This window comes from Oryza glaberrima, chromosome 4, assembly GCF_000147395.1.
Source record: "Oryza glaberrima chromosome 4, OglaRS2, whole genome shotgun sequence".
NCBI lineage: Eukaryota > Viridiplantae > Streptophyta > Magnoliopsida > Poales > Poaceae > Oryza > Oryza glaberrima.
In genome coordinates this window covers 18,894,818-18,911,046 of record NC_068329.1, presented here as the reverse complement: position 1 = coordinate 18,911,046, position 16,229 = coordinate 18,894,818, and the positions used below count along the sequence as shown (strand labels likewise).

The following is a 16,229-nucleotide window of genomic DNA, read 5'->3' as shown; positions in this document are numbered from 1 at the left end:
AAGAACAAGAGCCCGTCCGCGGTCCAGATCACCGCCGAGCAGATCCTGCGGGAGGCCCGGGATCAACGGGGCGCCGAGTTCCGACCGCCCAAGCAGGAGCTCGCCGACTGCGATGAGCTTTCTGAGTACCGCCTCCGCAGGCGCAAGGGATTCGAGGACATGGTCCGTCGCGCCGCCTCGCGGTCCGCGTGGGTCAGGTACGCCCGCTGGGAGGAGTCCCAGCGCGACATGGCCCGCGCCCGCTCGGTCTTCGAGCGCGCCCTGGACGCCGCCGCGCACCGCGATCACACCCTGTGGATTAGCTATGCCGAGCTCGAGATGCGGAATGGCTTTGCCAACCACGCCCGGAACCTGTGGGACCGCGCGGTGTCCGTGCTCCCGCGCGTCGACCAGCTCTGGTACAAGTACATCCACATGGAAGAGCTGCTCGGCGCCGTCGCCAACGCCCGCCAGGTGTTCGAGCGCTGGACCGCGTGGCTCCCCGGCACGGTCGCCTGGAAATCCTTCGTCAAATTCGAGCTCCGGTACGGCGAGGTCGAACGCGCCCGCGGCATCTTCGAGCGATTCGTGCGGGAGCAGCCGCGGCCCAGCGCGTTCGTCCAGTACGCCAAGTTCGAGACGAAGCACGGCGAGGTTTCCATGGCGCGCCGGGTGTACGAGCAAGCCATGGAAGTCCTCGACCCCGAGGACGAGGACGCAGAGCTGCTTCTCCTCTCCTTCGCCAACTTTGAGCAAGCCAGCAAAGAGGTGGACCGAGCGCGGGCTATATACAAGTTTGGTTTTGACCGGCTGGAGCTCTACAGCAACTACCTGACGTTTGAGAAGATGTTCGGGGATCATAAGGACATCGAGGACACAGTCATGACGAAGAAGAGGATTTTATACGAGGATGAGGTGACTAGCAATCCGCTGGACTACGATTCTTGGTTCGATTACCTAAGGCTGGAGGAGAGCATGGGTAACAAGGACAGGATCAGGGAGATTTACGAGAGAGCTGTCACCAATGTTCCACCCGCGGAGGAGAAGCGATACTGGAAACGCTACATATATATCTGGATAATGCGTGCAATGTTCGAAGAGATTGACGCACAAAACATTCAACGGACAAGGGCTGTTTACCGGGACTGCCTCAAGGTAATCCCACACAAAAAATTCACGTTTGCTAAGGTTTGGCTCATGGCGGCCCAGTTCGAGATTCGGCAGAAGAATCTCAAGTCAGCTCGGCAGATTCTGGGGAATGCGATTGGTATTGCTCCCAAGGGGAAGATCTTCAGGAAGTACATTGAGTTCGAGATGCAGCTGGGCAACATCGATCGCTGTAGGATTCTGTACGAGAAGTTCATCGAATGGGATCCATCAAATTGCTACGCCTGGTTGAAATACGCTGAGATGGAGAAGAGCCTCCACGAGACCGATCGTGTCAGGTCGATTTATGAGCTCGCGGTTTCTCAGCCAGCACTGGATACACCGGAGCTTGTATGGACGGCGTTGTTGCAGTTTGAAATGGACGAGAACGACTTCGAAAGAACAAGGCAACTCTACGAGGAGTTGCTCGGCAGGACAAAGCATCTCAAGGTCTGGATCAGCTACGCTGAGTTTGAAGCTGGACTGGGCGATGCCAGCTGCCAGGTGGAGCAGGTGCGAAGGTGCAGAGCCATATTCCAGAGGGCGTTTGACCACTTCAGTAGTGCGACTACTGAATCAGAGGTGCCAAGGGCTCTTCTGGAGGCATGGTTGGAGAAGGAAACAAGTTTCGGCGTTCTCGGTGACGTTGCTTCCGTGCAGCACATAGCGACAAAGGGGATTAAAAGAAAGAGGTCTATGGCGATATTGGAAGCTGCTTATAATTGGAAGATGCAGAAAGTGCAGGCAACGAATTCTTAGATTAGTTAGCATCATTATCTAAACACAAAGATTAATTAGCATATATGCTTTAATTTTAACGCTGTCCTTTTTATTCAATGCGAGTAACGTGTAACGCCCTCATCGGGAGAAAAAAGACATGTAACTGTCCATTATATGTGAATAAAGTCTCTAAATCTTTACTACCACACATGATTTATTGTTCCTTTTACGGAGCGCCATATTTGGAGTTACTACGTCACGGGACCTTAAGCCAAGAGGTTTTTCTTTTTCAACAGAGAGCACATCTCATTAATTTAAGAGTGAATTACACTTTAGAGTTTAGACTCCTTACCTCAAGGTCTTATTCGTTTAATCCCTCCGGAGAATGAGGAGGATTTATTTCATATTTATTGTGGTGTGAAATTATTCCCTCTCAATTCTCTTCATTTCCTCTCAAGGCATAAGTGTTATTTTCGACCCGGTCATATCTAATGTTTTCATTTTAACCCATAATTTCTTACCATCTGTTGCATCTTGTACCACTCTTTTGTTTGCCACTCATTGATGTCATTGGTGAGCTTACCCAATCGAAAACATTTGTTTAGTTCAGGTTTTTTTTTTCATAAATCATTTCATCAATGGCAATGTGGCGCTCATGTTTTCACATGCCGTATATCAATTACCTTTCCTAAGGTAACTGCCCAAGCATATAGCATTTGATAAAGTATGAAGTAGTATGCAACTAATGCAGCATAACTAAGGATTTGTTATAAGTGACTAAGGACTCATACGCAATTAAGGGTACAAGGGAATAAAGTAAACAATAGTCAAAGGCATGTCACGATAACAAGTAGAATATTCATCATTACATGCAATTTTATTTCTAAACAAAGTAAGTTCATAATTGGGATAAACATGCTCAAAGAAAAGGTGATGACTTGCGTTACTCAAGATAGTCCTTATTCTTAATAATACTTGATCAACCATCGCCTCCTGGAAGCTGCATACGTTGCCTCACGACTAACCGATACACAAATTCTATAATGTGCGATAAAAACCAACATTCAAACAACAATCATGTATGTGCAAACAAAATATAAGTGTTAGGAATATACCTAGGGTTGCTCATACTAATCGTGCTTGCTAATGGATTCTAACATGCTAAGGGGCTAAGGTTTCTTAATTTTCTATTTGTCATGGTGGTTTATTTAGAGCTAACCAACATAATATAAATGACATACACATTTCACTAATTTGTGGTTTGATCTATCTATTAAGCTATGGAAGGATTATATGACTGTACATGCTTCTATTTAAATAAAATGGTCATATACTCAAGGCTAAAGTATGGTTCTGGTATTGGATAGGTCTACGATAATTAAATCATCACAACGAATCATCTATATTATTATTCTATCTATAGAGTTATTATTTGAATTCTTCACATGATGTATATATACGGATTTTACTCTGATTATTATCCGTGTTCTGTATATTAAATTGGTACGGTTAATAATATTGCAGTTAAGGTTATCTCATTGCATAGTTTTATAATAAACCATCCTAAGTTATAGTTGAACAAAAATTACTTGAGGTCAAGATTTATAATTAGCGTTTATCTAATATTCGTATTTGGCATATACGCCTTAGTTTGGTATATGGAATAAGTCAGGTTACTGATTTATACTGTACAAGTTAAATAAATGTACTATATGTGAGTTCAAAAAATATGTTAGTACGGGATCATTTACTGAATATGTGCAATTTACTACAAGCTATACAATATAGGTGATCTAAGTGGGAATTAAATTTAAAAATATACTGTTGATTTGCTTTTTTTCTCAAAAAATATTCAGGATGTAAAAGATTTGACAGAAATATACCGTCGATCTCGCGCAACCGTTGCGCGAGAATGACGTGGACGTGACGATGCGGACGGTCTCGCACAATAACGGCGCAAGACCGCGCGGTATCACGTGACGAAAGCGCGACCGCGCTGTCTCGCGCGATGAAAACACAAGACCGTGCGGTCTCGCACAAGCAATGAGCGAGAGCGGCAGTCAGTCAGTGGATAATTACTCAATTAGGAATTAATTAATTAATAATAATTAGTAATTAATTATCTTGATTAGTGATTAATTAATAATTAATTAATCGATAATCAGTGTAATTAAACATTTTGAATCCGGCCAGCCATTCGGTATCGCGCGCTGGTAACGCGAGACCGTGTTCGGTCTCGCGCTTTCTTCCCGCGAGATCGCACAGCCTCGCGATTTTATCGTGCGAGACCGCGCGGCCTCGCGCTTTCATCGTGCCAGACCGCGCGGTCTCGCGCTTTCGTTGCGCGATACCGCATGCGTTGTCACTCCCACGTCATTCTCGTGCAATGGTTACGCGAGTCCGGCGGTATATTTCTATCAAAATTTTTACATCCCGAATATTTTTAAGAAAAAAACAAATCAACAGTATATTTTTAAATTTAATTCCGTGGGTCCATGAGTTGGTTACTGTTTATTAACTTAAGGATTGATTACCAACTTAAAAATATACTACTCCATGAGACATGATATTAATTAATTTCGTATAGGTGATTTAATCACACTAGTTCTGTTTTTATTCGTCATAACTCATAAACAAGCTATTGAATGATCTATGTGTATTCATATTTTAGCTGCAAACTTATAAGGCTAAACTTCATTTATATAATTTGGAAGTCATGGGTATAATTATATTTATGGTCATAGATAAACAATGAAATAGTCATAGGCTTTAATTAATTTGAACCAATACATCTACTATTTAGTTTACATGGTTCCCACAGTTATAAAACATGTTGGAGATAAATATTCTTCTACCTAGGAGTAGTTTATTGTACAATATCCATTTATATTTATTAGCACATTTTTAGGTTAACCATTATTTAATCATTTGATATTAATTATTTCTATAATTATAAAATACATTTTATTAAATAATGAATTATATGCCATTGGAAAGCTGATGAATTTAGGTTCTCGTTTCACTCGAATCGGAGCTAAAATGAGTAAGTTATGCTCGTTTGAAGATTCAATTTTTGAATTAATTCCAATATTTGTAAAACAGTACTGTTCATAATGAATTATTTTAATTCCGAAACATTATCCACAACTTACAGTGATTGACATGTGGGACTAGGTTTTTATTTACTTTTCCACCGAATTATTTTTGCTAGAGAAAATAGGAGGTGGGCCTGGGCTGTCAGTGACACGGGCTGGGTCATCTTCAACCTCTCGCCAGAGCGAGGGGCAGCGCGCAGGGCGCGGCTGAGCGCAGCCGGGACGGCGCGAGGACGGCTCGGCGGCGGCCAGGAGAGATGCGGCGAAGCTTCGGCGACCCTCCACCTGCGGCGGTGCAAGGCGGAGCAGGGGCGAGCGTTGCGGCATGTCAACGCCATGGCCGAGCTCGAGGAGGTTCGGGGCTTTGGCGATAGTCGGGGACTCCAGCCAATTTAGTGAATTGAGGAAAATACCGAGCTGCTAGGGGTTCGATTTTGCTAATAAGGTGGGTGAGAGGAGCTTCGGGATGGCATGTCCAGGGTAAGCTTGACGGCGGAGCAATGGAGCTCGGGTCGGAATGGCTATGGGCGCTATTCGCCGAAATTGATGGAGGCGCCAGCTTCTATGGTACTAGGAGAGTCTACAAGAGCTAGCGATTACCGAGATACAGTGGGACAACGAAGCTCGGCAGCGCGGTGGTGAGGCGGCAAGGAAGTAGAGGACGTCGAGGACGACGCGCTCGCAGGTGTTCGACGAAATGCGCCCGGTGTCACAGCAGCCCCCGATCCTATTTCTTGGCGAGTTAGGGCTTCTGAACTCCGGGAACTCGACGCCCATTGATTGGCCCCACGATAGCGGTCTCTAGTGGCGGTAAGATTATGCACACAAGGTGCTCGACGTGGTGTTTTTGCTTCGGTTAAGGGAGTGTGACATGGTTTTGATAGGAGTAGGAGGGCTTGGCGGATGGGCGTGGAGGATAATATCGATGGATGGCTTGAGCTGGCGCAATTGATTGCAGCTACTGCCTAGGCGACGGAGGCTGACGCGGCGTGGTTGTGGCGATGCGACGACGGCGCAGGCCAGGACATGGGCGGCCGAGCTAGATGCTGGGCTAGCGTCGCGGATTGCTTGGCCGCGGGGATTCGGGGTGCAGCGGCCGGGGTTAATGCAGGATTGGACGGCGACGCTAGGGATGCAGGGCTCGCGGCTAGGCTGCGAGGAGGGCGCGATTTTTAACCAGCGGACGCGGCGCGGCGTAGTGACGATGGGGCGACGTGGCGGCCGTTATCCGTCGGTGGCGAGGCGGCGTGTGATGGCGAAGGGCTAGTTGTTGCCGGTCTACGCGGTAGATATGACGCGGCGACGGAGACGCGCGTCCAAGGAAGTCCGGGACGGGACGGCGAGAGGATGGGCGAAGAGACGCGCGGCGCCGTGTTTCCTCGAGGGGAACGTGATTCGCGGTGGCTTTGGTGTGGCGCGGTACACGGGAGCGGCACGGTGCAGTGCGACGCGGGAGCGGATGGACAGTGGTGTGGCTGGCGAACGGCACACGCGCGGCGTGGGGCACGGAAGCGGCGCGGTGCATGCGCGAGCACGGTGCGGGCACGGGTGTGGCGCGAGCGCGACGCGGGATGGATGCGTCGCATGGGAGCGGCGCGCGGAAAGCCGCGGGATGCGGCGAAAAACCAGGACGCGACGGCACGACGCGGCTGGGGCAGGAGCGCATGGCTGGGCTGGGAAGAATTCGGCCTGGGCTAGACCCAGATCGAACGGTCGGTGGCCCATGAACAGTTTTTGGGAACGTGGGAATTAAACAGGGCCCATGTAGTAATTGCTCTAGCCCAGACGAGTTCCTTTCTCCATGGCCCATCGTTAAACTTCTGAGAACATATATGGGTTTCCATCTCCAAACGACCTGCGAACATATATGGACTTGCACTGTTTCGAAATTATTCTCTGAAATTTCCTTTTTTCTGATTGCTCTCCATATGTGAGTATGAATTTAATAGTTGAGGCCATACATTATGCTCACAAACTACCCTATGTCATCAGTGCAATGAAAAGTTGCTTCATGTTTCTCTCTTTATTTTGAGCAAAATTTATATGAAGTACGCATACATCACTGTGCTATATTTGGGGATTATTCTTTTCTTTTTTTTCATCTTGTCAAGGATATGGTGGCGCTGAGAGACCAGGAAAGTGGACTGTTGACGACAATTGATAGGGTATGCCTTTCTTTTAATTACTGGCTCGAATGGATTAATAATTGGCGTCATTATGTATATTACAATAGATATTATATACATTATCTATGATATATTCAAAAAGTGCTCTTCTTAGACAAACCACCAACTATCTCATGTGAGTCATTAAAGTTCATTGGTTATTTTTATCTGTTTGAGGTCTACCGCCATAGGATTACTAATCATGGATTATAGTATTACTCTCTGTAATGCAATTCTACAAATGAGATAATGATATGCTAGCTGATGGTATTTTTTTACCAGCTGGAGATGCTAGCAATCTCACAGAAACAGTGAGCATAGTGACTCTCGGCCAGATATACTTCAAAGTTGTTTCTTTTTTTTTACTATGAAATATTTCTGTGTAGTTATCTTTTTGTCCTCGGGGGCACTCATATGGAGATTTGGAATTTTTGTTAATAAAGGTGGATGGTGCATTGCATATTATATTGTCACTCTAGAAATAGACGGTGCAAGTTTTTGTAGAGATCATTCAAATTATCATCCCACTATGTTCTATAAAACTCAATTTTTACATGAAAAATTTATATGGAGTGTTGCATAAAAAAGAGTCGTATTTATTATTATAGTGTATATAATGCCAAAACGTGCATTGCACGGATAACTAGTAGCATTAAACAACAGTTGTAACATCCACATAAGTTGTTTATTTGGGTTTTTATTTGTAGGTTTTACATAAATTACTTTGATTCCGTTACCATGCACGAACACTCGGCTTGTAATCGCAAAAGAAAATTACTCATCAAAACCTACCTATGAAAATTTACCGCATCGGACGATCTAATAAATAAATAAACGGATTTGCTAGCGAGCTGTCAACAGCTTTTGTGGCCTAAAACTTTCGATTTTTTGGCCGTTTGATCTGCATTAAGATCAGTGATGCGTTCTTTCTGTATCAGATCCGAACCCGCTTCGTTTTGTTGGGTCTACTCGATCGGTGTCAGCCTGTTACTGGTGTTGTTCCCAATTTTGAGCAATGATTGCTGATTTGCTGCATCTCTCGTTCTATTCTTTCCAGAGAGGTCTCCGTGGCGTCGATGCTCAGGCGGAGGCCTTCCTCGCCGATTTTTTTTTTTATAAAGAGCAGTTACATAGTAATTAGCTTAGTTTATAATCTAGTTACATCACACTTACATAGTAGTTACAAGACAGTTACATCGTACTTAAAAGGTAAATTAGCTTTGCAAATATTTTTCCTTATAGATGCATGCAATTTATAATCTAGTTACACAACACTTACAAAGTAGTTACATGATAGTTACAGAGCAGTTACATGATAGTTACAGAGTACTTACTAGCTATAGTGTATAAAATTAGCTTTGCAAATATTTTTTCTTATAGGATCATGCATAAAGAGAAGGAAGGATGGTATGTTGCATGGTATTCTAACTGTATGTATGTTCTTCTGCTAGCAAGTACATAATGCTTTTTGATGTTTAATTTTGATGCTAGAAAGTACAAAACTTTAACTGCATGTTTTTTTTGCTGATGCAAGTGCACTCTGAATCTACTGACCTCAGTTTAGCAGTTCCGTGTGTTTTTGCTGTTTGGTTGGGCCTTTGTAGCAGGCCAGTTTTATTCGGTTCCTCAAAACGGGCCTGTCTAGTGTTCTTAGCGGGCCTGCCTGCTCTAAACGGTGGTTTGCGTGGTTTGTACTGGTGTGGAGCCGATATGTGGTTGGAAAATTCGAATGTTTTTGGCCTAAAAAATTGTCGACAGCTCCCTCTAATTAAACAAGATCAATCATGTAGGTATGGTGTTACTAGATTTATTACTAAACAAACTATTATAAACTATATTTTATTTAAAACAACTTGTTCTAAATATCATTGATCAATGTGATATGTGTTTGTTAAAGTTAGAAATGCTTATATTTTTTTTTGGACGTAGTATTCATGAGTTCATCACCGTCTCCAATTTTCCATTGTGTCATTTCTCATCAGGATATGCCTCACAGTGTCCGGGCCCGCGTGTCAGTTACTAGAGAGAACCCCCCAGTTGTGTCTTGTGTGTGGGTGTGGGACTTCCTAAACTCTCAAACCCCTTCTTCCTTCACATCTTCTTCCCCGTCTCGACATTTTCGAAAATAATTTCTGCTCCAAATCCTCCATCTGATTCCGGCCCCTTCAAGCTCCCTTCGATTCGGCCCCGTCATCCCACCCACCCAGTCCATCAATGGATATCACGTGTGCTCCGCCTCCGCGGAGTTCGATGCTTCTAGGCCCTTCCAAACCCTCCCGCCCGGCGCCGCCGTCCGCTCTCAGGGTCCCCGGCGCCGCTCGGGTGAAGAACAAGCGTCCCTCCGCGGTGCAGATCACCGCCGAGCAGATCCTGCGGGAGGCCCGGGATCAGCGGGGGGCGGAGCTCCGGCCGCCGAAGCGGAAGGTCGTCGACTCCGAGGAGCTTTCGGAGCACCGGCTACGCAAGCGCAAGGAGTTCGAGGACATGGTCCGTCGCGCCGCCTCGCCGTCCGTGTGGCTCAGGTACGCCCGCTGGGAGGAGTCCCAGCGCGACATGGCCCGCGCCCGCTCGGTCTTCGAGCGCGCCCTGGACGCCGCCGCGCACCGCGATCACACCCTGTGGCTCAGCTACGCCGAGTTCGAGATGCGCAACCGCTCCGTCAAGCACGCCCGCAACGTGTGGGATCGCGCGGTGGCCGTCCTCCCGCTCGTCGACCAGCTCTGGTACAAGTACATCCACATGGAAGAACTGCTTGGCGCCGTCGCCAACGCCCGCCAGGTGTTCGAGCGCTGGACCCACTGGGCCCGCGGTACAGCTCAGCGCGCTACCGCGGTTGCCTGGAAATCCTTCGCCAAGTTTGAGCTCCGGCACGGCGAGGTCGCGCGCGCCCGCGACATCTACGAGCGGCTCGTGCGGGAGCAGCCGCGGGCCAGCGACTTTCTCCAGTACGCCAAGTTCGAGGCGCAGCATGGCGAGTTTTGCAAGGCGCGGCAGGTGTATGAGCAAGCTGTTGATGTGTTCGACCCTGAGGACAAGGACGCAGAGTTGCTTCTTCTGTCCTTCGCCAACTTTGAGCAAGCCCACAAAGAGGTGGACCGAGCGCGGGCTATATACAGGTTTGGTTTTGACCGGCTGCCAATGGGCAACACCAAGGAGCTCTACAGCAACTACCTGACGTTTGAGAAGATGTTTGGGGATCAGAACAGCATCGAGGACACACTGATGATGAAGAAGCGGCTTCTGTATGAGGATGAGGTCACCAATAATCCGCTGGATTATGATGGTTGGTTTGACTACATAAGACTAGAGGAGAGCCTGGGTAACAAGGACAAGATCAGGGAGGTTTATGAAAGGGCTGTATCCAATATTCCACCTGCAGAGGAGAAGCGATACTGGAAACGCTATGTATATATTTGGATAATGTGGGCATTATTTGAGGAAATTGATGCAGATGAGCTTGAAAAGGCAAGATCTGTTTACAGCAAGTGTCTCAAGTTAATCCCACACAGGAAATTCACTTTTGCTAAGGTTTGGGTTATGGCTGCCAATTTCGAAATTCGGCAGAAGAATCTCAAGTCTGCCCGGCAGATAATGGGGAATGCGATTGGAATTGCTCCAAAGGGGAAGATCTTTAAGAAGTACATTGAGTTTGAGATGAAATTGGGCAATATTGATCGCTGCAGGATTTTGTATGAGAAGTACATTGCATGGGATCCGGCTAATTGCTATGCCTGGTTGAAATACACTGAAATGGAGAAGAACCTCCGGGAGACTGATCGTGTCCGGTCCATTTTTGGGCTTGCTGTAGCTCAGCCTAGACTGGATACACCAGAGCTTCTATGGAAGGTATTCCTGCTTTTGTCCTTTTATGCAGTATTCTTTAAAACATTTATGCAGTGCTTTGGTGAAGTTTATGTACTTGATTATCTCAAAAGATAGTAGTATAAATCATGCTGGAACATACCATCTTTGATTTGCGCTCTTCTTTCTTGGATACAGTATCATTAGAATTGAAAGTCAGTTGTCTGATTATGTGCTACTCACTTACTAGGATGGTAGGATATGCTATTTCTTATGCGCACATGTAGTTTTCTATGCGTTGATGTGTTAAATATACTTTTCTTTTTACTATGATTGATAGCTGATCTTTTGCTTTATTATGAGGTTATAATATTTTTCATCGTAAATTGGAAATCTTCTTTTTTATGAAACAGGGATAAACCTATAATCTGTAACCATTGATTTTTTTTTCAAGTAATTATGGAAGACTTCTTTTTCTTTCCATATGATGCAAGAAAACTAAGAGACTAGATGTCCTGCTTGAACATTCATAATTCCCTAGTTTGTTCACTATCCTTAAAATGCATCGTACATCTGTCTCCTGTAGTGACTGTCATGTATGATCCACTGGATTACGTTCTAAATACATCACGGACATTTCTGATACATGAAAATCATAAACTAGATGTCAGCATATGTAATGTTTAGTTCAATGCCTGTTTAATATACTAGATAATCAATCTGCCTTGTTGATTCTGCCATGCCGAGGAGTTTATAGAAGTGGGAGTACTAATCTAATCATTTTTCCAAGAAGAATATTGCATGTTTCAGAGTTTCATTTCTTCTTTACAACAATAGTTTGCCAGGTCCTACCATTTGTTGTGTTTTTGAGGCTAACATTCTACAGTCCATTAATGTTGGTCTAGCATGTTCATTTCTTTTCCATTTTGTGCCTGTCCAAAAAATCTTAGGTACTCATAGACCATTTGATTACTCTGTAAATTTCCCATCCATGTGCATTCTAGTTTGATCTGCTATGCTGCTGACCTTGATCAGGAAGTTGTTTAATATGGTCTAACTTATTACATCGTTACATGTGTGTTTTTAAAATTGCCAAACTTTCTTCTAGTTGGACTTAATTTGTATTTCTTTAGTTGGTTCATAGCATTCCTTTAATTTGGCAACCGTTTCTCTATGAATTGCAGGAATACCTGAATTTTGAAAAAAATGAGAATGAACTTCGTAGGACAAGGGAACTGTATGAGAGATTGCTTGATAAAACAAAGCATTTGAAAGTTTGGATCAGCTATGCTGATTTTGAAGCTTCAGCTGGCTCGAGTAATGGATGTGAGAAAAGCAGGAATGAGCAGGTCCAAAGGTCCCGAGGTACCCATTGAATTAAAGATTATCATTGTGCATTTTGTGATTTGGATAACTGAAAATAACTTTCCTATATTTTGATGCAGCTGTGTTTCAAAGGGCGTTTGATTATTTCCAGAACAGTGCATCTGAGTTGCAAGAGGAAGTGTCAATCCTGCTCAAGGAATGGCTTGATAAGGAAGTTAGTTTTGGTGATGTTGGGGATGTCAATTTGGTGCAAAGCAAGACGTTAAGCAAGGTTATGAGGAAAAGACCAATGCCTCCAAAGGAACACTCCAGTGCTAGGTATGGTCTTTTTTCCATTGCTACTTGCCGTCTGTGTTTGCATTATATTTCGTGGGAAAAGGCTCTAATTAACCCCCCCCCCCCACCCCCGAACTACGTGGTCGATCAAATTATCCTTCGAACTCGAATATTAGACATTTTACACCGTCAACTATGAAAACCGGACAAATAACCCCCGGCTCAATCCGGGGTGGTTTTGGTTTTACGGGGCAGTCCAGACAACAATTCTTTTTATTTTTAAATCAGTGGGCCTCACCTGTCAGTTTCTCACCCTCTCTATCTCTCTACTCTATCCCTCTCTTCTTCAATCCCCATCCTCTGTCTCTCTTCTCCCTCCCCTCACCTCTCTCTCTCTCTCTCTCTCTCTCTCTCTCACCGAACCGAGCAGGGAGGAGGTGGCAGACTCTCCATAAGCTGGTGACCGCGGTGTCTGACAGCCTCCAAGAGGCAACGCTGCACAGTGGCGAGGCGGAGGAGCTCCCTCTTCGGGCTACACAGCGGACGGCGGCAGAGGTAGCTAGAAGCCATGGGTGGGGGTGGATGTGGCTGTTGGGCGGTGGTAACTTGGAGGGTGGAAGCTCAAGCTGGGGGCGTGGCTGCCGGTAGCGTTGGAGCTCGCTCAAGGATGGACCGGTGACGAAGCTCGAGTTCTCCTCAGAGAGGGCATTGGAGGCATCGGCAGCAGTGGTGGAGTCGGAGCTCGCGTGAAGGTGGCGATGAAAGAGAGGTGAGAGGGGAGAGTATGACATGTGGAGCCCATCGACTTTTTTTTAAAAAAAAAAAACTAACTGGGCTACCTTGTATAACCAAAAACAACTCTGGATTGAACTAGGGGTTATTTGTCTGGTTTGCATAGTTCAGGGTATAAAATCTCTAGTATTCGAGTTTAGGGGGTAATTTGATCAATCGCGGTAGATCAGGGGTATTTCAAACTTTTTCCTATTTTGTGTACATATTTGCAGTTCAAATAAATTAAGGCTGATGTAATGTGTGCCTTTTTAGGTTTGATAAGCTTACTGATGGTTTGGTTGCTGATGAAGTTGGCATGGCACCGAATATAATAAAAGCAGCTTATGAATGGAAGAGGCGCAAGTCAGGTGGTTTTGATACCTCTGTCTGATATCCCAAAGTGCACCTAATCTAATCTGATGTATGAATGGTGAAGAACCTTAAGTAATGAAAAAACCTTAGCATCAGGGCTTTGTCCATTGGATTTGAGCCAAACCTTCCTGTGTAGTAGTTATAGTGGCCTGTGTAGCCTTTTAAAGTGGAGAAAGATTGAGAATCTGACACTTGCATGTGGCTCTGATGGGCCTTTCTGGCACAGGATCGGTGGAACCTGTGAAATATGACTCCCTTCTTTTGACATCCAATTTAACACTCAATTATCATACTTTACAAACTTTTGATATCCATAAAAAATATATGTAAGGCATATTTTATTTCATTAGAAAAAGGCTTTGATTAACAACCAATCTATTGGGAAAATATCCTTGAAAACAAGCTAAGCGATGAAAATTCATGAAAATCATACCTAAAAGTTTTATAAATTCATGAAGAAATTATTAGAGATAGGTGTAGATATAAAATACATTCTCATCAAATCTTAAGTCCAAACTTAACTTCTCATTTGAGAGAAACAAAAATGACAAATTTCAGGTAAACAGTGTCCTGATACTATTAACTAAAATTTGTCTTTTTTGTTACACCTAAATAAAGTTAAGTTTGAATTTAAGATTTGGTGAGAATGTATTTTATATTTATATCTATCTCTGATATTTTTTTATGAATTTGCAAAACTTTTAGATATGATTTTCATGAGTTTTCAGTACTTAGCTCGTTTTCACCGGATATGTCATCCAATCTATTATGATATAATTATAATTCTTATGACACAAAATTAATGCTCTTGGATTCGTTTTCGAATGTACTTACTTTTTTCCCGTACAGCACGACATATGTGTCGTATGTTTGGAGAAAGGGAGTAATTTGCATGACTTGTAGAATTTGTTCCCGAGCTTGCGAATTGTTAAGGTCGCGCCATTCTCCCCTCTTTTTTTTTTCCTCTTTTACTTATTTTCCTCAATTTCTTTTCTCATTCGACATGAACAGACGTTTTCCCCCTCCCTTCAGCCTTTTGTTGCTGGAGCCCCCACCACATTCTTCCTCAACAGGAAGCCCACAGCCGACCTCCCCGGCGATAGGAGACAGTTCAAAAAAGGTCATGGTGTTGCGCGGCTTGCGCCCATGCAGTGATCTATCCATGAACCATACACGCTATGCGAATGCGGCGCAAGAGCGATGCACCAAGAGAAAGGGAGAAGCAATGAGGTGAATATGCTTCAAAATGTTTTTTTCTGTCACTAGAGAGAGGAAACTTTTTAATTCTTTGCTATTTTCGCCAATGTAACATGACAGCTAGGCTTGCTAACGGGCCTCATCGGATGGCCAAATGCTTTGGCTGATCAGCCAATTAGCTTATTTTGCTTAAATGGCTGATCAACCAAAGCATTTAGCCATCCGAGGAGGACCTAAGAGCATGGCCAGTGTGTAATTTTGAAGCAGGTCCTTTGGGTGGGTCCCACGGAGAGCATAGTAGCTTGTGAATGTGTCTGCAATGTATGAGTTCTAGAACATGCAAAGGTACTATGGTGGGGGCCACCACGATTTAAATACAAAGAATTGAACGGTAGGCAACTGACAGATGGGCCCAGATGTACTTTATCTCCTTTTGAACCGGGCACTACAGATGGTGCCTGGTGCTACGTTGGGACGACTGGTAAAGATCTCTGTAGTGTATAGAGTCGGTCCTATCCATTTCTCTCTCCTATGGAACCCCTCTAAACCCAACGTTGCACATGCTCTAACATGTCCGGGGACGTAAAAACTCTCTTTTACCACTCTCTCCTTCCTCTCATCACCGTCGAAGCTCGAACGGAAAGAGCGCCCAATCCTCCCCGACAGCTGAGTTAAGCAGCAACCGGAGGAGTGGCGACGCGCCCGGGACACTTAATTGGGGAGACAAAATCTGCGCTTATCGGAGAGAAGCCACCGGTGGTGGAGACTGAGGCCACCGCGTGATGGAGGTTTGCTTGTCTTCCTCTCCCTGTTGCTGCGTATTGTTATAGGTTTGCAGCAATGCTTGTGAGGAGCTTGTTGACTTCGAGGCATGCCACGCCAAGAAGGACGCGGGAGGAAGGGAATAGAAGGAGGGGCTAAAAAGACTTTACACGCCAATATGCTTCGTTGGCAAAAGTGATAATAAAGAATCAATAAGTCACGCGTCTACGGCGGCATTGGATTGGAGGAAAGGCGAGCATAGCAAGCTTCTTCTGTTCCTTCATCACCAACAAAGAGCACACTCGTGTTGGGAGAGAAGTTGGGATACAAATGAATTTTCGTCCGATATAGTATTCTGCGCTAACGAACTGTTTGAGAGTGGCAATTTAATGGAGTTCGTGTGTGAAATGGTATTTGAGGAAACCCACTTTTAACCATGGCATAATCTTAATTTTTCTTAAGAAAATTGCAAAAACCAGCTCACGTCACAATGAGTTTGAGGTTCCCCTATATAAAATGATTTGTTGCAAATACCCCTCCTAATTCATTTTGGTTTGAGATTTCCCTAATTCTCTTGTCACCAATCCTACAGAATGACACGACCGTGGAGACAGGGTTG

General features: G+C 44.8%; 2 protein-coding genes across 2 annotated transcripts; both read left to right on the top strand.

Moving 5' to 3' along the window:
* Positions 1-1,994, top strand: LOC127771977 (uncharacterized). The gene has a single exon (XM_052297939.1). It carries the CDS (start codon positions 160-162, stop codon positions 1,882-1,884), a length of 1,725 nt encoding a protein of 574 aa, XP_052153899.1. The 5' UTR covers positions 1-159; the 3' UTR covers positions 1,885-1,994.
* Positions 1,995-9,172: 7,178 nt separating this feature from the next.
* Positions 9,173-14,004, top strand: LOC127769372 (uncharacterized). The gene is made up of 4 exons (XM_052294924.1): positions 9,173-10,951; positions 12,091-12,271; positions 12,352-12,550; positions 13,553-14,004. Exons 1-4 carry the CDS (start codon positions 9,320-9,322, stop codon positions 13,668-13,670), a joined length of 2,130 nt encoding a protein of 709 aa, XP_052150884.1. The 5' UTR covers positions 9,173-9,319; the 3' UTR covers positions 13,671-14,004.
* Positions 14,005-16,229: the final 2,225 nt, after the last annotated feature.

Bases quoted from the DNA above. Each gene is read 5' to 3' on its own strand.
- LOC127769372 (XM_052294924.1), top strand. From the start codon at position 9,320: ATGGATATCACGTGTGCTCCGCCTCCGCGGAGTTCGATGCTTCTAGGC. The intron at 10,952-12,090 runs GTATTCCTGCTT...TATGAATTGCAG, and splicing joins CACCAGAGCTTCTATGGAAG to GAATACCTGAATTTTGAAAA. The intron at 12,551-13,552 runs GTATGGTCTTTT...GTGCCTTTTTAG, and splicing joins AAGGAACACTCCAGTGCTAG to GTTTGATAAGCTTACTGATG.
- LOC127771977 (XM_052297939.1), top strand. From the start codon at position 160: ATGGTCCGTCGCGCCGCCTCGCGGTCCGCGTGGGTCAGGTACGCCCGC.